General features: G+C 46.1%; 1 protein-coding gene and 1 long non-coding RNA gene across 5 annotated transcripts in view; one reads left to right on the forward strand and one right to left on the reverse strand.

The window, feature by feature from the left end:
* Positions 1-24,637, forward strand: part of TRIM2 (tripartite motif containing 2) — a 185,586-nt gene that overhangs the window by 52,579 nt on the left and 108,370 nt on the right. The window contains exon 1 of one of the 3 annotated variants that reach the window (XM_055405291.2): positions 620-2,801. The exons of the other annotated variants lie outside the window; for them this stretch is intronic. Coding sequence (XP_055261266.2) covers positions 2,772-2,801 — 30 coding nt within the window. The 5' untranslated portion in view covers positions 620-2,771. Of the gene's footprint in view, positions 1-619; positions 2,802-24,637 lie in introns of those variants that run through there. 3 annotated transcript variants of the gene reach the window in all.
* On the reverse strand, positions 3,804-24,611 carry LOC129542667 (uncharacterized). Of its 2 annotated transcripts, none has more exons than XR_008683114.2 (3): positions 24,261-24,611; positions 23,528-23,724; positions 3,804-3,895 (listed from the first exon to the last, which is right to left on the reverse strand). It is a non-coding gene; the product is annotated as an uncharacterized LOC129542667 (long non-coding RNA). The 2 variants fall into 2 exon arrangements; XR_008683113.2 differs by lacking the exon at positions 3,804-3,895 and adding an exon at positions 20,684-21,014 and having other exon boundaries at positions 24,261-24,608.

Raw genomic sequence — 24,637 nt, forward strand, 5'->3', positions numbered from 1 at the left:
CTACAGTTTCCTTTGGAGAGGGAAATGGCAACCCACTCCATTGTTCTTGCCTGGAGAATTCTAGCAACAGAGGAGACTGGCAGACGACAGTCCATACAGTTTCAGAGTCGGACACAGCTGAAGTGACAGCACGCACACACGCATGGGCGTGGAGGATGTTTCTGCCTTGTGATTACCTGTCAATAGTATTGCTTTGAATATGAATATACATGTATTTGTTTGAGTACCTGTTCTCAGTTCTCTTGGAGTGGAATTGCCGGGTCATATGGTAGTTTTATGTTTGACTTTTTGAAGAACTATAGGACTGTTTTCCACAGTAGCTGAGCCATTTTACATTCCCACTAGCAGTGTGCAAAGGTTCCAGTTTCTCCTTATCCTCCTCAACACTTGTTTTTGCTTTTTTAAAAATAGCCATCCTAATGGTTGTGAAGTGGTACTTTGATTTGAATCTCCCTAGTGACTAATGACGTTGAGCATCTTCCACGTGCTTGTTGGCCATTGGTATATCACTTTTGGAGAAATCTCTATACAAGATTTGTGCTCATTTTTAAATCAAGTTATTTCTATTTTTGTTGTTTAATTATAGGAGTTCATTATATATTCTGCATACTAGACCCTTATCAGATATATGATGTTCACATATTTCGCCTGTGGGTTATCTTTTCACTTTCTTGACAATAGAATTGATGCACAGAAGTTTTTAATTTTGATGAAGTCCAATTTATCTATTTTTCCTTTTTTTCATACTTTTGGTGTTTTGAAGCTTTTTTTTTTTATGACAGGGTCTTAATTAGTGTTTAAGGAAAACTAGATCTTTTCCCGGAGAAGGCAATGGCAAGCCACTCCAGTACTCTTGCCTAGAAAATCCCATGGATGGAGGAGCCTGGTAGGCTGCAGTCCGTGGGGTCGCTAAGGGTCGGATACGACTGAGCAACTTCACTTTCACTTTTCACTTTCACACATTGGAGAAGGAAATGGCAACCCATTCCAGTGTTCTTGCCTGGAGAATCCCCGGGATGGGGGAGCCTGGTGGGCTTCCGTCCATGGGGTCACACAGAGTCGGACATGACTGAAGTGACGCAGCAGCAGCAGCAGCAGCAGATCTTTTCCAGAAGGTAACTTTAAAATCCAGAACCATGCAAATACAGATGTAACAAGCTCCTTTATAATCAGTGGAAGAATAGAAGGACCCGAAGCAGCCTCAAAGCACTATTTAGATGAGGTACCAGGGGAGTCTCACTTGAAGTGAGTCTCACTTTAGTTTAAGGAGTCTCACTTCCCAGGTGGCGCTAGTGGTAAGGAATCTGCCTGCCAATGCAGGAGACAGAGGTTGGATCCCTGGGTTGGGAAGATCCCCCTGGAAAAAGAAATGGCAATCCATTCCGGTATTCTTGCCTGGAGAATCCCATGGACAGAGGAGCCTGGCAGTCTACAGTCCATGGGGTCTCAAGAGTCAGACAGGACTGAGCGATTTAGCACGCATGCACGCACCAAAGGAGTCTCACTTTAATATAAATTAAACATCAGTGTCAGAATCATAAATATTTTAAAACTACCATAGATCAGAAAGGTCAGTGTCTTTGAATTATTCTTTTTATAATCAAAATCAGAAAAGCCTGATACAAAATTTTTGGAAATGCTTATATTTCAATATTTTTCTGTTTCTCTGCTAGTCAATTTTGATAGCTGTTGTGCTTCCTTTATAAATAAGGGAACTATTCCCAATTGTAATGACTGTGCTTTTCTCAAAGATTTTATGCCTATAATTTACACAATACCACAAATCAGCCAAGTAGCTCTTAACCTTATTCTTACTTCATTGTATTATTTAGAAATTTTATTTTTAAAATCCACAGTTTATTTTCTGGTTCTTGGTTATTATCATAGGGTTTTGACAGTTTAAGCCTGGTGGGCTTCCGTCTATGGGGTCACACAGAGTCGGACACGACTGAAGTGACTTAGCAGCAGCAGCAGCAGCAGCTTTACAAGTAGGATTTAGTTAAGTTCAGAAGGGAGAAAAAAGCCATTGCCTTTGCCTTTGCCTTCTCCCCTATACACTGAGTTAACTCCTGTTTTCTGTGTGCAGGTATGATCAGATTGTGAGCATTTTTTTTAACGTGAGGCATTTATATTTGGGGAATAAAATATGCCCACTTCTCTGAGTTCTGAAGACAAAACAATCAAATCAAGCATTTTTTCTGTAAATGTAGTAAAAGCACTTATCTGATAATATTTAATAAAATAAAATTGTCATAAAAGCATCTTCCTTGGACTTTGTTCCTTTCTTTTGTTGTTTGATTGAAAAAGTCCTTTCTACCCCAGTGACTACTATATTTATTAAGCCCGGGAGACCAGAGATGGTGAATGCAACAGGAACGTCTGTGACTTCTAAATATATGCATTATTTTGTGTGAGGCATCAAACTCCTCCTTGAAAATGATCTTCTGTGGGCAGTGATTAAACTTTTCAACTCGGACCCCTTTCATGCTGCGGGGCTGGCCCTTCTTATTCGGCGTTCCTGGCTCTCTGTCTCCCCTTCTTCAAAATGAAACACAATATCCTCAGCCAACAGAGCCCAGAGAGGCTGGTCATTGGCGCCCATTGTCCCCTGATGCTGCAGCCCCGCCCCCTTGGCTGGCGCTGACAAGCTGTTTATATTTTTCTAAGGACCACCCTTTAACTCGGCGGCCTGATGACTATAATGGGCCCGATTGTCTGTGGGCTGCAGAGCGCCGAGGCCCCACATACAAGGAGGCTGGGGCCCGTCTCTGATGCACCGGAGAGGCGGATATGGAATACCGGTAAGGGCGCTTCTAAGGGCGCTTCTAAGGGCGCGGGGATGCTTTTCCTGGGCTCGCTGGTGGATCCTGGGCACTATTTTGGAGAAACGACTCGTGATCGAGTTGCTAGCTTTTTCCTGGTTTTAATTTTCTGCCTGCTCAAGACAGAAGGAACAGATTGGATCTCTGGATTTGCTGACGAAGCTCATAGCGATCCCTGTCGACCCAGGCAAGAACCGAGCAGGGAAGCAAAAATCCAGGGAGAGACGCACGCAAGCGGGTTTGACACCAAAGCCACATGGAAGAGGCAAAGCGTGGGGCTGCCTCGGTGATGCCGTGAGACTCAAGGGCTGTTTTCTCTTCTGATTTGGCTGTTCGCAGACAGAATTTAGCTCTGCCACTGGGGATTTCTGTAAGCCAGCTGTTGGCCAGTGTAACTCGGTCTGCCCCCTTTGAATGCGTCTAGGATCTGCTGGGGTTTTCAAAGAGCAAACTGTAGTAATCTTGTGTGCCATAAATAGCCCTATTCAGAAATGTGAGAACGGTTTAGAGCTGCAGGCTGTAAAGTTTTTACTGCCCCATTAAGGTGTTCAGAGGGTACTAAGGCCGGCTGCAGTGGGGCTCGGGAATGAGGGAAAGCCTGGGGCGATGAGAGCATTTGTCCGTGACTAGCCGGGAGAGGAACCCGGGGGACTGAGGACCTCGCGGGAGAGGCGGGAGCGAGCCCTGGAAGGGGCTGCGCCAGCCCTCCTGGGGTTCTGCCTGGTTTCCGCCTGAATGCGGGAGGGCGGAGAACCGTCCAGGCGCCCGCCTCTGGTCCCGGATTGCAGCATCATGGACGCCCCCCGCCCCGCTGAGGCGGAGGACTGCACCTCGCCCGGCGCAGAAGGCCGCCAGGGCCGAGCTGGGAGGAGGTGCGCAGACGCCGGGCTGCAGGCAGGGGCGAGGGGCTGGGCCGACTGGAGCCCTGGGAATTGCTTCAGGAGTTCCCGCCTCCTGCTGAACAGAAACTCACTGTGGCAGCTTTGATGGGAGGCTTTTGTCTCTTTGCCTTTCACATGAGCCTCACGGTGCAAAGCCAGTGAACGCAGTCTCTGCTTGATATGGACAGGAGCCTGAAAAACGGAAGCGGTATGGCTCAATTTTTAGATAAAACAAAGGGTGAATTATGGGGCTTTAATGCATCTAGTGCTTTATAAATCTCCCCACCTCACCTAATCCCCGGCCTCAGTACTTATTATCCAGACACAGCACGTTTAAAGCCAACATGATGTAGGGCTCCTGGAAGACTTAAATCAGATGCAAACTTTTTTTTTTTTTTAATGAATTTGACCCAAAGCATCATGAGTGTTTCAGGACAGTGTATGAGAACACCTGGTGATTTCCAAATGCAGCCAGGCTCTCCTTCCCTGGCCTGAGTGCCTGAGGAAGGGGGCGAGTTGCCCCATGGGTGCTCCCGTCCAGGAACAGAGCTTCTGGCCCTGTCCATGCCACCCCAGAGATGTGGGGCTCACAGGTGTGAATCACCCTGTCCTTCTGCCTCAGGCCTCCCAAATCCTGGCTTCCTTCAGGTTATCGTATTCTCCTATTTCTACCCCACAAGCACCCCCAGGGGATGGTGAGAGAGGAAGAACCAGGAGCAGGGGGTGAGAGCCCGGGGTGAATTTCAGGAGATCCCATGTAAACAAAGGCAGCCCCTGCCTGCCTTTTTTTGTCAGAATGGTGGGCACGCCAGGCTCCGGAAATCTCAGACACGGCATCATTTTTAGGTACAGAATTTATGCTCATGATAAGCACAGAAGGTTTACAACATAAAGTTGTATTCCTCTGTTGTTGGGTTAGTCGCTCGGTCGCATCTGACTCTTTGCAGCCCCATAGACTGCAGCCCGCCAGGCTCCTCTGTCCCTGGAATTCTCCAGGCAAGAATACTGGACTGGGTAGCCATTCCCTTCTCCAGGGGATCTTGCCGACCCAGGGATCAAACCTGAGTCTCCGGCATTGCAGGCAGATTTGTTATCGCCTGAGCCATCAGGGAAGCCTTCCAGAGCTTTTCGGTACTAAGGGCTCTTCTCATGGACTTAAGAAACCAGAGAAACAAGCCTGTGTGGATGAAAAGGCATGACGATGACGAAGTCTAACAGAAACAGTGCCTATCATCCGTGGAGCACTCACTGTGTGCCAGGCCTTTTCACGTATTATCTCACCCAGCCCTCCCCAACCCCTCTGAAGTACAGTTCTCAGTTTACAAAGAAAGACACTGGGGCACAGAGAGGTTAAGGACCTGGCCCAAAGTCACACAGCTAATAAGTGACCTGAAACGTGAATCATTCAGAAGGTACACAGCACATCACCTTGTGTGTTATGAAGTGAGGAATTTCTGTGCAATAGAGTTGGCATTCATAGTCACAGTTTTTCCAGAATCTGTCACCACAACCAAAATGTGACCTCATGTGGGAACGTAATTGGTGGCTGGGAAAGAAAGCCAAGAACCACTTCCTTTAAACGAGTGAGAGCGCCAAAGAACAGCAGCCTTGTCCAGTGAGCCAAGTGCCGGGGAGGGCCAGCTGTGGGGCTAGGGGTTCTTGGGCCTGGCCCTGCCGCACCACGGTGGACCTGCGCTGTGCGGTACTGGCCCCTGGGAGGAATGACACACAGCAGAGAAACTAAAGAACACAGGGGTAAAAGGAAACAGCTGAGTCAGGCACTCCTGGTTCCAGCCTGTGATAGACACATGTGTGAGGCCCAGTGGAGACTGGAAGAAGCACCCTTAGCCAGACTGGGGACATCGGTGAAGGCTTTGTAGAGAGGGGGACTCTAGAAGGAAGTCCTGAAGAATGAGAAGAGCGGGTCAAGTGTACATGGAGGGAAGGGTGCCTAGTGCCAGCAGCTTCTGACGTGGGCGGCCAGTGGTGGGTCTTGTGGGCAGCTGTGTGCCAGGGTTGGAAACATCTGAGTCAAAGGGATCAGCATGTGCAAAGGCCCAGAGTCAGAGAACAACTAAACAGCTGGTTCAGTCTGGTTGAAACCTGGCATGTGAGATGAAGCTGATAGAAAATGAAGCCAAGGAAAATTGTTCCGTAAGCGGCAAGGTCTTGACAACTGTTTTATCAGGGTGATGGATGTGTAGGGGTCCATCATCTACTTCTGTGTTTGTTTAGATTTTTACTAATAACTTTTGTAAAAAGGAGGATAGCCCATAGATGCACTGTTGTAGCCATGCGTTCCGGGAAACAAACTCACTCAGAAGGACAATGCAGATAGTGGAGTGCAGTTTATTACACCGGCGGGCCTGAGGCAGAGTCTCCTCTTAGCCAAGGACCCCGACCAGCATTTGTGAAAATCTTTTATACCCCATGCGTACGTGTCTGAACCCACCACTCCAAATTCCTTGAGGCTTACATAAACCAAGGAAAATACAACCCCAGTAACACCATCATTCACATGCTATGTGCTCATGTGCTCAGTCAAACAATTAGTCAATAATCAATAAACCCATGGTTACACTCCGATAGATACAGAAAAATTTACGGCCTGTCTGGAGGAAGGGGTGATTAGTGTATGTTTTCTCTTAGGCGATGAGTAACCTAGATTCGATCTTCAAGGTTCCCCTGCCTGGAGGGGGTCTTATCCTTCTGTTGTCATTGTCATAGGCACTAAACACAGAGTCCATTGGAAAGGTGGCCGAGCATGATCAGCATGAACAGGCCTGAGATGGAGTCCAGGCCCTATGAATTCCTTCTTCAGCACCAAGACCAGAACACAGTTCAAACAGAGCAGAACTTGAACCAGGTCTCCTAGCGAGCGGCGACTCCTGGAGACCTTGCCAAGTCACTGGACCTCTCTAGTTCTCCTTCTCCGCGTCTGAAAATGGGCGTAATCATGTCCATCTCACCGGGCTGTTGTGGGCATTGAAAAGATAGACCATACAGACATCCCTCCATAGAATGGCATGCAATCATCCCTTTTCCCACTCATCCATTCTGACTGAGGTTTCTAGATGATGCTGTAGAGGGTTCCAAACAGAGAACCTCAAAATAGTCTGTAAGTTACAGAAGCAAGAACATGCAAGGCAAGGTCCGAGCTGGAAGCAAGTCTGGGGCTAGGTGAGTGGCCTGAGAAGCACCCACACCACAGACTGACACATGTCAGTTTAGAAAAGTTAGCCCCGCAGGTGGCTGAAGAACAGGAAACCCCATGACCTTGGCTCTCCAAGGCCTCCCTACCTAAGGCATGGAACCCCAATTTGATTTGCATTTATAATCCCTTGCATTTCATGTATTTTCTGTCTACTTAAATTTTTAAGTGAGATACCACTCCCACCATCACTCACACTTAATGAGCATGTGGTTTGGTCATCCTGGATATTAAAGTGTCCCAAGGAGAGAGAGGGAAAGGGAATCAGAACGGTAAACTGAGATTTCATCCCCTGGGGAGCCCCTGGGAGCCATTTAGATAAGCATCATCTCATCTCAGGCCACACCTGGGAACACAATCCCTTATCGCACGGCAGTCTCCTTTCCAGGACAGCGTTTCCTGGTATGTAAATCTTTAACGACCAGGTGTGTTGTGCCTTCCGGTACCGTTCCTGAGAAGCTGACACTGAGGGAACAGAACACTTCACGTTTCGCAGCTGTTGTGCAGAATAGAAAATCCCTCGAACTGTGGGCTCTACAGAAACCACAGGAAGCCAGAGGGCCAACCTCTGACTTCACAAACGCCAGAGATGCTCAAGAAGACTCTGCAACTAAGGTGGCAAGTGCTGTCCATCCTTAGTGGGTGTGTAGGAGGAAGATATTTAAGTCTGCAGCATCCTCAAAGCCTTGGTATAAACCTGGTCAGGGCAGGCCGTGTCCAGTGGCTTTTTTTGAGGTGTCAGGCAGCTAAGTCTGTCCTCGCTGAGATTCCTCCAGGGGCCCTCCAAAGACAGAGTTCTCACTGCATGCTTTTGCCCCACTCCGATTTCTCCTGCTCCAGAGGGGTAAAACTGAATTCATGCTGAACTTTGAAGCAGTAAGTTGGCCTCAGAACTATGTGCCATGAGGAGCACTCATGTGTTTACCAAGGTCATTTCAAGTTAATATAGTTTCCTTGGTTTCAGCATTGGGTGATTTCATTTTAACCACAGGAGCTTTAAGCAGACTCTTGCTGAGGAGCCTCTGTCTGCACAAGTCCTGTGAAATGTGCAAGGCAGCTCCTTCCAGGGTCCTGGAGGGTTCCGGGGGCACCGGGGCCATCTCTGCGTTTCCAGGAATGCCCAGCAGAGTTGAATCCCTTTGCTGTGTCACTGAAACACAGGTTCTTCCACTGTGGACCAAGGAACAAGAACCAGGGCTCCTGGAATACTGGCGTCTTGCCCCATGCTCGTCACTGCTGGATGATCCTATTATCCTAAGAGCATTTTTTTTTTTTAGAACTTGACATATCCGATTTATTTCTCATACCAGCATTATTCTGTGGCAAAAGTACATGATATTACTGCAATTTTTTTTTTAATTTTAAGTGGAGGCTAATTACTTTACAATATTGTGGTGGTTTTTGCCATACATTCACATGAATCAGCCATGGGTGTACATGTGTTCCCCATCCTGACCCTCCCTCCCACCTCCCTCCCCACATCTTAAGAGCATTTTTTATCAGAAAATAGCAGTCATCAATGATTTCGTAGAAATGTGGCCCATTTCAGGATACCCTCAGGGAGGCTAGCCATTGTCTTCCAGAATCTCTGACCTGGGAACGCAGGGGGTGAAGCATAAATCTTAATTAATACTGGACCATTAGGAAAAGAAAATGGAAAGACTCTTGGAAGGTAGCAGTGACCCTAAAAAGCCCCCGAGGCCGTGCTGGAACTGCGGCAAGGAAAGGCGGGGGCAACCCGAGGAAAGCAGTGATCTTCCCACACTCGCCCCGGGCACTGGACCAGCGGCGGAGGGGGCCCGGGCGCGCCCAGCTCCCCATCCCGTTGGGCCAGGGCGTTCAGGGAACGCCGGCCTCCTTGCCCGTCGGGGTTCCCCCGTTGCTGTCTGCACACAGGCCTGGTGCCCACGTCGAGGGGCAGGGTCCCCGGGGCGGGGTGGGGGATGCTGCTGCTCGAACAGGACCGGGTGGAAGCGGGGCTGGCGGCAGCAGATCCGTGACCTTGCTGCGAACCGAGCTCAGAGAGGCGTCTCAGCACCTTCCGGGTTTCCAAGGCTGGTGCTAAACCCGCTCCTGCAGAGTGGAGACCGGTCCGCCTGTGTCCACACCGCTGAGGGCTCTAGGAGCCGGGTGGGGAAGCGGGGTCCCGTCAGGGCCGCTCCCAGCCCTTTCCCAGCGCTGTCACTGCGCCCCCCTCCCCCGGTGGACGCGAACCCCTCGTCTCATCCCCGCTCCCGAGTCTCTAAAAGGCCCCAAGCGACGGGGCTGGGGGTAGAGGAGAAGAGGAGGCGGCGGCGGGCTGGACGGCAGGAAGCCTTGCAGCCCCTTCCTCTCGCCGGGGCCGCTCTGTGATGCGGTGGGAGTTTCTGATTGGGGCCCTTTCTTCCTTTGAATGAAAGCAGTCCGCTCCGGTGCGGCCCGCGGAACTGCTCTCGGGTTTGTAGCCCCAGGCGGAGGCCTGAGCCTCTGATTCCTTCTGTTAACTCCAGGGGAACGTGGGTTTTGTTCTCATCTCCAACTCTAGGCACGTCTGTTCCCAGACGTGGACCTGGCAGCTTTGTGTGTGTGCTGGATTGCCGGGCAATCGGGCCGCAGCACCTGAAACGCGGGGACTAGGTTTCCCTGGTGGCTCAGAGGTTAAAGCGTCTGCCTCCAAGGCGGGAGACCCGGGCTCGATCCCTGGGTCGGGAAGATCCCCTGGAGAAGGAAACGGTAACCCACTCCAGTATTCTTGCCTGGAGAATCCCATGGACGGAGAAGCCTGGTAGGCTACAGTCCACGGGGTCGCAAAGAGTCGGACACGACTGAGCGACGGATCGGATCGGAACGCTGATTAAGCACCAGCTGTATGTTACGGACTGTTCTAAGTGCTCTATGTATATGAACCGGTTAACCTTACAAGGGAGGTATTCTTTGTTTTCAGATGGGGGAGCTGAGGCTCAGAGAATTAAGAAAATTGTCCAAGGTTACACAGTCCAAAGTTCCAGTCTGGGGCAGACTGGTATTCTGGTTCCAGAAGCTGCGTTTTTAACCACTATATGAAACCTGGGGTCGGGGTGCGTTATATTCTTTATTTTGTATGTATTCGGACTCCTACTTCTGATTGTTTAACTTCTTTCAAAATTTTCCCTATTGTTAACAATGTAATGATGAGTGTTTCTGTAATAATAGCTAATAACTCTTAACACTTATTGCACTGCTAACGGTGGCAGACCCCCTTTCAAGTTCTTTATGCCTTGTAACTAATTCAGTGTCTGTGACTACTATTAGCACCATGGAACCGATGAGGAAACTGAGGCCAGAGCAGCTGGTTAAGCATTTGTCCCAGGTGGCATGGTGAGGAGATGGCAGAGTTACTGCACAACCTTTGTGCTTATGATCCTGTCTGTCCGTTTGTCTGTCACCGTATCACTGCACTGCTTCAGGAGACATTTTGAAGCTGGAATCACTAGAGCATAAGGCAGAAATACTTTGAAGGATCTGTATACATATCACAAAATTATTTTTCAGAAGTACTGGATAGTTAGCTAATTTCTGTTCCTATGAATGCTGTCCAATTAACTGCTGCTGCTGCTGCTGCTAAGTCGCTTCAGTCTTGTCCGACTCTGTGCGACCCCATAGACGGCAGCCCACCAGGCTCCCCCGTCCCTGGGATTCTCCAGGCAAGAACACTGGAGTCCAATTGACTAAAGAATCTAAAAGTTGGATGAGCCCCTGAGCTATGTGTCTATATACCTTTTGGACTTTTATCAGTTAATCTGGGCATTTACTATCATTAATATTATTTCTAAGAAAATAAAATACATGTCTGGCTCAAAGCTCCATTTTCAAGAAAGCATCTGGGGTGCTGGCAATGTTCTGTTTCTTGGTCTGGATAGTGTTTACCCTTTGTGGTTTCTTGTGATAATTCATCAAGCTGTTGCCTTAGAACTTGTGCACTCTTCTGTTTGTAATTTATACTTACTAAAAGTTACCCCCCCTTAGGCCTCTGATTGAAGCCTGAATTCTTTTTCTTGTTGTTGTTGTTTTTATTTATTTATTTATTTTTAATTTTAATTGGTGGCTAATTACTTTACAATATTGTGGTGGTTTCTGCCGTACATTCACATGAATCAGCCGTGGGTGTACATGGTTCACACATGGTGTACATGTGTTTCACGCATAAAAGTTTATTTTTAAACAAACTATCAAATATAACGTTTTGCAAGTTAGGAGACAGAACATACTGGAATCCATTTTAAAGAACAGGAAAATGACTCACTTGCCATCATATTTTCTCCACATGTTGGCTAAAAGGAGATTTAAAAACAAGGTTTCATGATTCCTTCTTTCTTTCCACTTCTAACGCGAGAATTAGACATTAAACCACAATAGTACTAAGAAATGCAGTTCAGAAAAAGTCCCATTTTTGTCTTTGTTTTCTCCAAGAAAGTTTTTTTGTTTGAAACTTCCAAAGTATGACACATATTTAAAGTATGCAAGGTTATGATGAATGAGGTTTGGCAAGGACTTGAGAACAATGATTACAATCCTAGAGAGAGCTGTGTTCTGTCTTGTTCTTCCTTAATATTTGGTTTTGAGGTAGTGGGTTCTGTGATATGGCCTGATGCCTTCAGTAATGTCCCTAAAGACTCAGGTACATCTTTCCATGGCTAATGGATCCAGCCCAAGAAGACCAATATATCATCCTTTCAATAAAACTTTCTAAGGAAGTACGTTCTTACTCTAATGGAAGCCAGTAGCAATTTCCTTGTCAAGTTTTCAATTGTTTTAAAATATCATTTTAGTGCTTATTTCCCTCTGATGACTTTATGTTTGATATAAAATTAATTGTTTAATTCCATTCGATTTCTTAGATCCTGGATTCTAGCTGTAATTTTCATCAGTTTCCCACAGAGGACCAAACTGGCTTCAGGATGAGGGCCTTTCATGAAGAGACAAAAGAAGCCATTTCCCAATTCTTCCTTTAGTTTCTAACCCTTCAGTGTCTCAACATGAGGTTCTTTGAGTTCTTTGATTGAGTTACCAGTATTCCTTTATTTGAGCTGACTTTCTCCCATTTCTACCTAACATCTCACCATTACCTCTGTGTCAGGCTGCCGTCACAAAACACCACAGGCTGGGTGGCTTAAATAACAGAAATGAATTTTCTCTTAGTTGTGAAACTGGAAGTTCAAGATCAAGGTGCCTGCAGGAGCAGGTTCTGATGAGAGCCCTCTTCCTGATTAGCAGAAGCAGCCTGCTCAACTGTCCCCACATGGCCTTTTTGCTCTGGACAGAGAGAAAGCTCCAGTGTCCCTTCCTCTTCCTATAAGGACACTAATCCTATTGGACTAGGACCTCACTTTCAGTTCAGTTCAGTTCAGTTCAGTCGCTCAGTCGTGTCCGACTCTCCGTGACCCCATGAATCACAGTACGCCAGGCCTCCCTGTCCATCACCAACTCCCGGAGTTCACTCAAACTCATGTCCACAGAGTCGGTGATGCCATCCAGCCATCTCATTCTCTGTCGTCCCCTTCTCCTCCCGCCCCCAACCTTTCCCAGCATCAGAGTTTTTTCCAGTGAGTCAACTTGTCGCATGAGGTGGCCAAAGTACTGCAGTTTCAGTTTTAGCATCAGTCCTTCCAATGAACACCCAGGATTGATCTCCTTTAGAATGGACTGGTTGGATCTCCTTGCAGTCCAAGGGACTCTCAAGAGTCTTCTCCAGCACCTCAGTTCAAAAGCATCAATTCTTCGGTGATCAGCTTTCTTCACAGTCCAACTCTCACATCCATATATGACCACCGGAAAAACCATAGCCTTGACTAGACGGACCTTTGTTGGCAAAGTAATGTCTCTGCTTTTCAATATACTATCAAGGTTGGTCATAACTTTCCTTCCAAGGAGTAAGCGTCTTTTAATTTCATGGCTGCAATCAGCATCTGCAGTGATTTTGGAGCCCAAAAAAATAAAGTCTGACACTGTTTCCACTGTTTTTCCATCTATTTGCCAATGAAGTGATGGGACCAGATGCCATGATCTTCGTTTTCTGAATGTTGAGCTTCAAGCCAACCTTTTCACTCTCCTCTTTCACTTTCATCAAGAGGCTTTTGAGTTCCTCTTCACTTTCTGCCATAAGGGTGATGTCATCTGCATATCTGAGGTTATTGATATTTCTCCCAGCAATCTTGATTCCAGCTTCTGCTTCTTCCAGCCCAGCGTTCCTCATGATGTACTCTGCATATAAGTTAAATAAGCAAGGTGACAATATACAGCCTTGACGTACTCCTTTTCCTATTTGGAACCAGTCTGTTGTTCATGTCCAGTTCTAACTGTTGCTTCCTGACCTACATACAGGTTTCTCAAGAGGCAGGTCAGGTGGTCTGGTATTCCCATCTCTTTCAGAATTTTCCACAGTTTATTGTGGACCTCACTTTATAACCTCATTTAACCTAATTACTTTCCTAAAAGGCCCTATGTCCAAATACCCCTGCAATAACTGGGGTAAGGGCTTCAAAATATGAATTTATGGGAGGACACAGCTCAGTCCATAGCCTTACCAGAGTCACTACAATTAAAATTAAGCTTTGTCTCAGAGACTCCGTGGCAATCCAGTGGCTGGGACTCAGTGCTTTCACTGCTAGGCTCAGGTGAGGTCCTCGTCAGGGAATAGGATCCAGCAAGCCAGACGTATAGCCAAGAACAAACAAACAAAATTTAGTTTTCCCTTTCAAAGTTTCCCTTTTCAGTTTTTTAAAATTAAACTTTTTTGCCCAGTGTTTCTGTTATATAATGTTTAATTTTTAACTTTGTAAAACATTTTTGAGTTTCTGCTGACTGTAGTAAGGGAATCCAGACATAAAGCAGACATGGACGTTCCTCAACTAGATGCCTCCAGGAGTCTATAAAGTAATGAAAGAGATGAGTCGCATGCACAGAGAACCAGAGTACCTGGGAGACTGGAGATACTTTAAATAAAATGCAGTGTGCTATGGAATTCAGAGGAAAAGTGTATCTTCCTCCAAGGGTCACCACCTGAGCTTCGCAATCAGGGACACGCAGGCTGTGGACTGGGGAAGGTGTAGACAAGACCGCACCAGGCTCAGCGGACACCAGGGAGCAGGAAAGTGCAGTTGAGTTGAGACTGAGAAGTCAGGAGGGAACACTGGAGTCTGCTCTTAGGGCGTAAGAGGAGGTTAGTTCTGAAATCGGCACTCAAACAGAGTCGCTGTGACTAAGTTGCCCTTGGCAGTCTGGACGTTCTGTCTCAATAATGCTAATACCATCAGTTTTTCCTCCGGTGCTGCAACAGACCAGTGTCTTTGACTAAGCACCAGATGAAGTGTGTAGCTGGCTGTGTTGCGGGAGAGAGAGAAAAATGAATGGGTGGGAGTGCATCTTTCAAAGATAAGATCACTCCGGCCACGGCAGGGTGCTCACCCCGAGGGAGTCACAGAGCACCAAGACGGAGACAGCGGTAGACTCTTTCCAAGTTTCCCCCTCAAAATATGCATTCCACTTACAGCACTTGATGTAAATATACGAACAGGCAACACGAAGGAAGTATTCCTGGAGAGGAGCATATTTTAAATGTTCCCATCACTGATGATCAAGTAAACACAAAATTTAAAAACAATGAATTACTATTTTCTCCTTATCAGATTAGCAAACATCTTAAAATAATACTGTTGGTAAAGCAGTGTGTCTCATGGCACACCTAACTAATGGGACTGTAAACTGGTACAGCCTTTCTAGAAAGTAATTGTGCAATGTTTTACTCTCTTGCTGCTGCTGCTGCTGTTGCTAAGTCACTTCAGTCGTGTCCGACTCTGTGTGACCCCATAGACGGCAGCCACCAGGCTCCCCCGTCCCTGGGATTCTCCAGGCAAGAACACTGGAGTGGGTTGCTATTTCCTTACTCTCTTGAGTGCCCCAGAAATGTTAATATACCTTGATTTGATAATCCCACTTACAGGAATCTATGCTGATAATACAGAGGTGTAGACAAAGGTATGTGTTTAACAATTTCATTGAAGTTTTATTTATAATAATTGGAAATTTAGAAGCAATCAAATGTGAACATTTTGAAAATTGGTTACATAAATGATATATAAATTAATGTGTTTAAAATTAAACACATTTTAAAATGTGTTTCAGCTATTTAAAAATGTGTTTTCAAATAATTTTACTGATATTTAAAAATGTGTTTTCAAATAATTTTACTGATAAGTTTACATATTATATGTTTTTAAAAAGCAGGTCTCAAAATCATGTATGTAATAAAAATATACTTGAGGAAAAAGTAAATGATATTTATTTATATTACAAATATTTATTATGCATATTATATGTCTGGCAATGTATTTATCTGTAGGTAGTGGCCCTATAAATGGTTTCTATTTTAGTCTTTATACCTTACTGGGTTTTCCAAATTTTCTAGATCATTTAATTGCTTTCTATTCAAAAATAGCATCTTAATAAAACCTTTTTCATCTTTTAGGGTACAAGTCCACCCTTTCATAAAGAATTTCCTTGACTAATAGGAAATAATCTCTAGCTTTTCTGTGATTCTTTTGTACTGGTGTTAACATATAAGGTCTTGAATTGCAGCTGCTGTATGTATGACATTCATCCCAACTGGTTTAGGAGCTAGCAGAGAACAGGGATTATGGCTTAGAAGTCCTGAGTTTCTGAGCAAAACCCTAGTTCTCCTTTCCCACCTTCCATGAAGCCTGTCCTGCTACTTGAAGAAGTGGGTGATTTCTTCTTCCCTTGAATCTTCAAAACAGCATTTTATGCCTCTTTTATTGGAGGCCCATTCTGCTTTGGATGATAGCTAATTGTGTTTGTCTTGATGATCTATTTGTCATCCAACTCCCAATTATGGGAAGCAAATCTTGTTCCTCTATGTACCCAGAGCAGTGCCTTGTACAATGTGTGTGCTCAGTAGACAACTGGACTTATGCCTACATGTGTATGGTGTTAGAGAATGTTCTACTTTCATTCTTTTACATTTAGCTGTCCAGTTTTTCCTGCACCATTTATTGAAGAGACTGTCTTTTTTCCACTGCATATTCTTACCTTCTTTGTAGATGAATTGGCCATTCATCCATAGCACATGGATCTATTTCTGAGCTTTCTATCCTTCTGCATTGATCTGTGTCCGTTTTTGTGTCAGTACACTACTGTTTTGATGACTGTAGCTTCACAGTATAGTCTGAAGTCAGGGAGCTTGATTCCTCCAGCTCCAATTTTCTTTTGTATGATTGCTTTGGTAATCTGCAGTGTCTTTTGTGTTTCCATATAAATTAACAATTTTTTGGTCCTGCTGCTGCTGCTGCTGCTAAGTCGCTTCAGTCATGTCTGACTCTGTGCGACCCCATAGACGGAAGCCCACCAGGCTCCCCCGTCCCTGGGATTCTCCAGGCAAGAACACTGGAGTGGGTTGCCATTTCCTCCTCCAATGCATGAAAGTGGAAAGTGAAAGTGAAGTCGCTCAGTCGTGTCCAACTTAGCGACCCCATGGAGTGCATTCCACCAGGCTCCTCCGTCCATGGGCTTTTCCAGGCAAGAGTACTGGAGTGGGGTGCCATTTTTTTGGTCCTAGTTCTGTGAAAAATGCCATTGGTAATTTGATAGCACTGCATTGAATCTGTAGATTGCCTTGAGTAGTATAGTCTTTTGACAATAATGATTCTTCCAGGCCAAGAATATGATGTATCTTTCCATCTCTGTGTCAGCTTCAGTTTCTTTCATCAATGTCTTATAAGTTTTGAGGTACAGGTCTTTTGCCTCCTTGGGTAGGTTTATTCCTAGGCATTTTATTTTATTTTAATTGAAGAATAATTGCTTTACAGAATTTTGTTGTTTTCTGTCAAACATCAGCATGAATCAACAATAGGTATACATATGTCCCCTCCCTCCCATCTCCCTCCCCACCCCACCCCTCTAGGTTGATACAGAGCCCCTGTTTGAGTTCCCTGAGCCATACAGCAAATTCCCATTGGCTCTCTATTTTACATACGGTAATATGAGTTTCCATGTGTTTTATTTTTCCTGTGATGGTAAATGGGATTGTTCCCTTCATTTCTCTTTCTGATCTTTTGTTGTTGGTGTATAGAAATGTGACAGGTTTCTGTGTGTGAACCTATAACTGAATAGACATGGGCTCTTTCCAGCTGTTTCCAACAGATACCCAGCAGTCAGGGCCTGCTCCAAGGAGCTAAAGACTGCTCTACAGGCTGAGACACAGAAGGCGAGGTTAGAGAGGCCCCAAAGCACTGGGCAGTGGCAGTCAGGAAGCCCAGCCCTCCAGAAGAATCTGTCAGGGAATACCTTCACCCTAGACACATGCTGTGGAAAATTCTGAAAGAGATGGGAATACCAGACCACCTGACCTGCCTCTTGAGAAACCTGTACGCAGGTCAGGAAGCAACAGTTAGAACTGGACATGGAACAACAGACTGGTTCCAAATAGGAAAAGGAGTACGTCAAGGCTGTATATCGTCACCCTGCTTATTTAACTTATATGCAGAGTACCTCATGAGGAACGCTGGGCTGGAAGAAGCACAAGCTGGAATCAAGATTGCTGGGAGAAATATCAATAACCTCAGATATGCAGATGACACCACCCTTATGGCAGAAAGTGAAGAGGAACTCAAGAGCCTCTTGATGAAAGTGAAAGAGGAGAGTGAAAAGGTTGGCTTGAAGCTCAACATTCAGAAAACAAACATCATGGCATCTGGTCCCATCACTTCATGGGAAATAGATGGAAAAACAGTGGAAACAGTGTCAGACTTTATTTTGGGGGGCTCCAAAATCACTGCAGATGCTGACTGCAGCCATGAAATTAAAAGAAGCTTACTCTTTGGAAGGAAAGTTATGACCAACCTTGATAGTATATTAAAAAGCAGAGACATTACTTTGCCAAAAAAGGTCCATCTAGTCAAGGCTATGGTCATGTATGGATGTGAGAGTTGGACTGTGAAGAAAGCTGATCGCCGAAGAATTGATGCTTTTGAACTGTGGTGTTGGAGAAGACTCTTGAGAGTCCCTTGGACTGCAAGGAGATCCAACCAGTCCATTCTAAAGGAGATCAATCCTGGGTGTTCATTGGAAGGACTAATGCTAAAGCTGAAACTCCAATACTTTGGCCACCTCATGTGACGAGTTGACTCACTGGAGAAGAGTCTGATGCTGGGAAAAGTTGCGGGCGGGAGGAGAAGGGGACGACAGAGAATGAGATGGCTGGATGGCATCACCGACTTGATGGACATGAGTTTGAATGAACTCCGGGAGTTGTTGATGGACAGGGAGGCCTGGCGTGCTGTGATTCATGGGGTCGCGGAGAGTCGGACACGACTGAGCGACTGAACTGAACTGAGACATATGATGCATCAAATACCACTCTTTACCTCCTCTCTGGGTCCTGAGAACTTTATCTGTGAAGTTTTATCTTCGTTCACCATTTCACAAACTTGTAGAGATTAATTAATTCCCCAGAGAATTCCATTTCTCCAATCATAAATTGAACACCATAGATTTGCCCTGCAACCCATTTCAGATCCCCCAAAGGTGTTCATCTAGAGAAAAGATTAAAATCAAGGACTGCATAAATATAATTTTAGAATAAAACAAATAGAGTAAGGAATAAGGCACAAGATTAAGTTTCTTTGAACATGTGTTTGCTGTGCTGCAAGTTTTCACTAAGTCTTGTCTTCGGCACGGAGGATGATCCAAAGATTAAACAGAACATCGATCGCATTCATTAGATCCCGAGAGACCATAGCCTATAGCAGGAAGGAGAGGACTGGAGAGGGATGCAGGTACATGTGTGTTTGTGGGGGGTACCGCACAGGCCTGCAGAGGTCTGGGGTGGGACCAGAGAGAGGTGAGAAATAATTGGGTGGTGGAGACACAGAGACTTGGATTCGGTCCCTGGGTTGGGAAGATCCCCTGGAGGAGGGCCCTGGCAACCCACTCCAGTGTTCTTGCCTGGGGAATCCTAGGGACAAAGGAGCCTGGTGGGCCACAGTCCACGGGGTTGTAAAAGAGTCACACAGGAGGGTCCTCAGCACAATTTGCTACATTTGCATGGGGGTGAGGGGTGGGCAGCAGTTCCCACCACCACCACCATGCAATTTTCTGCAACACCAGCAGGGTGTCCTACAGTTCAATCCAGTTCTGACACTGATCGCTGCAGAGAGCATCAGAGCCCACAGGTCAAGGGTTTGGTCTCACAAGACTGCACCCTCCACTCCCCCAGCTACCCTCCCCTCCCTTCTGAAGCCAGTCACAAGTCCAGGTTGTCACCTGTGCTTCTGGTCCATCGGCTATAGATGGGGGTTTAGATGACCCCCTCCTTAGGGTCAATTCACTTGCTAGAGCAGCTCACAGAACTCAGAGAAATGCTTTCCTTACTAGATCACCAGCATTATGACAGGATATAACTCAGGAACAGATGGGTGGGGAGAGACACAGGGCAAGGGTCAGGGAAGGGTGAGGAGCCTCTGAGCCCTCTCCAGGGACACTACTTTCCCTGAATCTCCGTGTGTTCCCCAGCCTGGTTCTCAGAACTATGTCCTTCTGAGTTTTTATGGAGGCTTCATTGCATAGGCATGATTGATTATATCATGGGTCAGTGGAAACTGATTCAACCTCCAGCCGTTCTCTCCTCCCTAGAAGTTAGGGTGTGGGACTGAGCAGTCCAGCCAGTCTCCATCCTTCTGGTGTGATCCAGAAGTCACCTCATTAACATAAGACACACTTATGGGTCTTATCACTCAGGAAAGTTCAAGGGTTTTAGGAGCTCTGTGCCAGAAATGGAACGAAGACCGAATGTATATTCCTTATTATAAATCACAGTGTCATAGAGTGGGATTCAGATAGAATAGGAAAGGCTTTAGGAAAAATAACAAAACCCAAAGTTCTAAGTCAGTAATGGATATGTGATATGAGACAGGTTGTTTTGGGGAGGAAAAAATTGAAAAAATAGTATTTAACCCACCCCAGTGCATCTGTCCGGAGAAGGCAATGGCACCCCACTCCAGTACTCTTGCCTGGAAAAGCCCATGGATGGAGGAGCCTGGTAGGCTGCCGTCCATGGGGTCCCTAAGAGTCGGACACGACTGAGCAACTTCACTTTCACTTTTCACTTTCATTTACTGGAGAAGGAAATGGCAACCAACTCCAGTGTTCTTGCCTGGAGAATCCCAGGGACGGGGAAGCCTGGTGGGCTGCTGTCTATGGGGTCGCACGGAGTTGGACACGACTAAAGTGACTTAGCAGCAGCAGCAGCAGCAGCAGTGCATCTGTCAATGTTCTTAGCTACTGACAACACTGCTCCAGTTAATTTGATCATGAAGTGAATTTATTAAAGAATATTAAAACACCCTCAAGAAAGTGAAAGAGCAACCTACAGGGTGAGAGGAAATATTCTCAAATCATTTTCCATTAAGAGACTTGTTTCCAGGATATAAAAATTAAACACTAAACGATAAATTTAAAAAGACAATTAAGAATGGGCAAAGAATGATGACTGCACAACAATGTGAATGAATGTGCTTAATATCACTGGACTGTGCACTTAAAGATGATTAAAGTGGTCACTTTTAAGGATTTTTTTTAGCAAATTTACAAAAATTCAAATGGGTATGGTGCAGAAAGGGGGACCCTTTCCAGGGCCTGAGGGTTGGCTCTTGCCTAACACTCAGAAATGAATTGTTCAGAGAGACCCTCGAGCTGACAAAGCAAGAGCATTTATCGGAAAAGGGGCGCGCGGGCAGAGAGCAAGAGGGCGAGGGAACCCAGGAGGCCTGCGCTGCCACGTGGCTCAGTCAGGTTTCGTGGTGACGGGTTAGGTGCCGGGTCGTCTCTGGCCAGTCATTCTGACTCAGGGCTCTTCCGAGGGGAGCAGGCACCAGTCAGGATGGGTCCTGCAAGAAGGATTCTGGGAGGTTGGCACCTCCTCCCTCCTTTGGCCCTGTTGTGAACTCTTCTGGCTGGTGCAGCCGCTTTGTTGCCGGTTCTTTACCAGAGCCCCCTGTTGTAGGATAACTCATGCAGGAGGCTACTGTGGTGCCTGGCCAGCTCAGGTGGTGTGGGACAGCCCCCTAACTCCTAAAGGATGTTAATAGACATTTTTTCAGAGATGATACACAAATGGTCAAGAAGCTCATGAAAAGATATTCAGCATTATCAGTCATTAGGGAAATGCCAATCAAAACCACAATGAGATACCACTTTATGCCGACTGGGAAATTAGAACCCTAATGTATTCCTAGCGATAGTGTAACATGATGTAACTGCTTTGGAAAACAGTCTGGCAGTTCCTCAAATTTTTCAACATAGAATTACCATATGACCCAGCAATTCTCCTCCTAGATATATACCCAAGAGAAATGAAAATATATGTTCATACAAAAACTTGCACACAAATGTTTAAACAGCATTATTCATACTAGCCAAAAAGGGAAAACAATCCACTGATGAACCAATAAGCAAAATGTAGTATATCCAGACAATGAAATATTATTTGGCAATACAAGGAGTGACCCGCTGATTCGTGCTACAACACACATAAATCTTTAACAATGTTTCATCAGTGAAAGAAGCCAGAACCAAAAAGACCACATGGTATATGACTCCATTCATATGAAATGTCCAGAATAGGAAAATTCATAGAGACACAAAGTAGATTAGTGGTGGCTTGGGGCTGGGAGGAGGGGGAATGGGGAGTGATCACAAGTGTACGTGAAGTTTCTCTTCAGGGTGATGAAAATGTCCTGGACTTAGATAGTGGACTTAGATGGTTGCACAACCTTGTGAATATACTAAAAGCCACTGGATTGTACACTGTTTTTGGAAGATTCATTTTTAAAAAATTGAAGTATAGTTGATTTACAGTGTTGTGGTACTTTCAGTGTCTAGCAAAGAGATTCTTATACACACACACACACACACATATATATCTTGTTGGTTTATCTATCTTATTTATATATATGGATTACACAGTTTAAATGGATAAATTTTATAGTGTGTGAATTATATCTCAATAAAGCAGTTATGTGTTTTTTTTCTTTTTTAAGACTATTACATGGCTCAGAGAATCTCCGAGAAATCCAGAGAATTAGACTTAGCGGTTACCCCACCGAGAACGATGCCTAAATTGTATCACAGGAAGGTTCTGGTATAAACCCAGCACTGTTCCTCTGGGCATGCGTGTCTCAGACCTTCACCCCTGCTGGCCCTGGGCCTCCATATCTTTCTACCAGATTCCACCACCTCACAGAAAGCAGCTTCCTTAGAGTCTGCTGTCCCATATGGCTTTCATCCTGACTGAAGCCTAGCAACTATCCACCTGACTGCCAGAGCCTAGGCCACGGTTTCAAGCCCCAGCTGTAAAGGAGGCTTAGAAAGCAGGCTGGGCGTGGGGATGAGTCAAACTAATGTCCACTACCCCTAGTTCCCTCAGGGAGTTTGCTGGATAATGATTTTTTTTTTGAGATTTATTTTTTATTTTTTGCGGTCCTGTGCGGCTTGCAGGACCTTAGTTCCCCAACCAGGGATCAAATCCAGGCCCCAGCAATGACAGCACTGAGTCCTAACCACTGGACCTCCAGGGAATTCCCTGGGCAATGATTTTAAAATCACAAAATATTGGAGCTAAGTATTTGAAGTTCTGACCATTTGGTCCAATGACTACCACACTGCCAGAGGCAATGGCAATTTCTAGCTCTATCTTGCCTGACTTGGCAAGCATTTGGCAATGTTAATGATTCCTCTCAAACACGTCTCTTCACTGTGTGTCACCCTTTTTGTACCTTCTAATCATCTTTTCTCACTTCCCACCCAGATATGCTCTTTTAGCCACTTAAAACTGGTGTTTCTCTACAACTCCATTTTGAATCCCACTCGGTAACTTAATTTGCACTGTGAATGTTATGGGTTGAATTGTGTCCCACTAAAATCCCTATGTTGAAATCCTCACAGCCAGTACCTCAGAATGTGACCTTATATGCAAATACAGTCATTTCAAAATAGATAGAAATAAGGGCAGATGTAATTGGTTACAATGAGTTCATACTGGAGTGGGGTGGCCTCTAATCCAGTATCCTGGGTGCGTGCTGAGTCCCTTCAGTCGCTTCTAACTCTGTGCAACCCTATGGACTGTAGTCTGCCAGGCTCAGTTGTCCATGGGATTCACCAGGAAAGAAATACTGCAGTGGGTTGCCCTCCTCTAAGGGATCTTCCCACACGAGGAATCTAAGTCTCATCTCTTGCATTGGCAGGTAGGCTCTTTACAACTAGCACCACCTGGGAAGCCCCAATCCAGTATCACTGCTGTTTATATAGAAAGGGGGCAATTGGACGCAGACACTCACACAGAGAGAAGGCCCTGTGATTGAAGCCCTTATGCTGCCACAAGTCAGGAAACTATCAGAAGCCAGGGGAGAGTCCTGGCACAGATCCTTCCCTGGAGCCCTCAAGGGAGCATGGCTCTGTTCACCCACTGATCTTGGATCTTTAGCCTTTAGAACTGTGAGACAATAAATTTCTGTTGTTTAAGCCACTCCGTTGGTGGTATGGAAGCTCTAACGAATGTTGTGTATTTCCTTTATTCCTGTACTTACCTTCTTCTTCTAAGTGGTGTGTGTATGCATGTTCAGTCGCTCAGGTGTGTCCAACTCTTTGCGACCCTATAGACTAGGGCCGACCAGGCTCCTCTGTCCATGGGATTCTCCAGGCAAGAATACTGGAGCGGGTTGCCATTTCTTCCTCCAGGGGATCTTCCGGACCCAGATATTGAACCAGCGTCTCCTTGCGCCACCTGCATTGGCAGGAGGATTCTTTTACCACTGAGCCACCTGGGAAGCCCTTTTATAAATGGAAAACAGCCTAACTTATATTTTTAGCTGGTAACACCCCAAATACCGCATAGGTCCAGTTGGACAGCCCGCAGAACCGGAACTCGGGCGCCACTTGTTTCCTCTTCAGCTGTCTCTCCCTGAGGGGCACCCTCCATCTACCCCGCGGGCCATGTCAGAAGCCTGAGTGCCTGCCTTCAGCTCTGCTCCCCCTTGTGTCTTGGCAACAAATCCTAAAGGTTCCACCCGTAGCACATCTTTGGAGTACTTCTCATCCATCCCAGCCCCACCTCCACTCCTTTCCTAGACTGTCTTCCTTCTGGATGCCTTCCACAACGGATCTCTCTGAAACGCAAATCAAATCAAGTCACTCAACTGCCTTAAAATTCTTCAGAGAGGCCTCGCCGCGTGCAAAGGTCGGAAACGAGCCAGGAAGATCTTCACGGTCTGACTCCTTGCTGTCCCGCATAATCCCCTCTCTCATCATTGCACCTCTCACCTGCTTTCTGCAGTCATGCAGATGTTCAGATCTTCCTCTTCACTCCACCGGATGCCCGTTCAGCAAAACTCAATGGCAGCCTCCTCTGGGGAAGCCTGCCTTGATTTCCAGCGTGATTCAAAACCTGTTTCAGTGTTCCGGTAACCCTCTGGACATGGACTATTACAGCAATTTCACAACCGCTGAAATCACTGGTTTCCACTCCCTTCTCTCTCCCTGCCCTGCTACTAGTAAGGCACTTGAGCGTAGAGACCTCAGGCTTTTCCCGTCAGTGTTTCCCCAGCCTCGGGCCTGGCACAGAGGAGGCACACAAACGTTTCTAGGCGGAAGGAAGGGGAGGGGACGGAGCGGGGAGATTTTCCCTACCTCAATCTAAT

This window comes from Moschus berezovskii, chromosome 19 (assembly GCF_049115385.1).
Source record: "Moschus berezovskii isolate FMDL1 chromosome 19, NW_MosBer_1.0, whole genome shotgun sequence".
Classification (NCBI taxonomy): Eukaryota; Metazoa; Chordata; class Mammalia; order Artiodactyla; family Moschidae; genus Moschus; species Moschus berezovskii.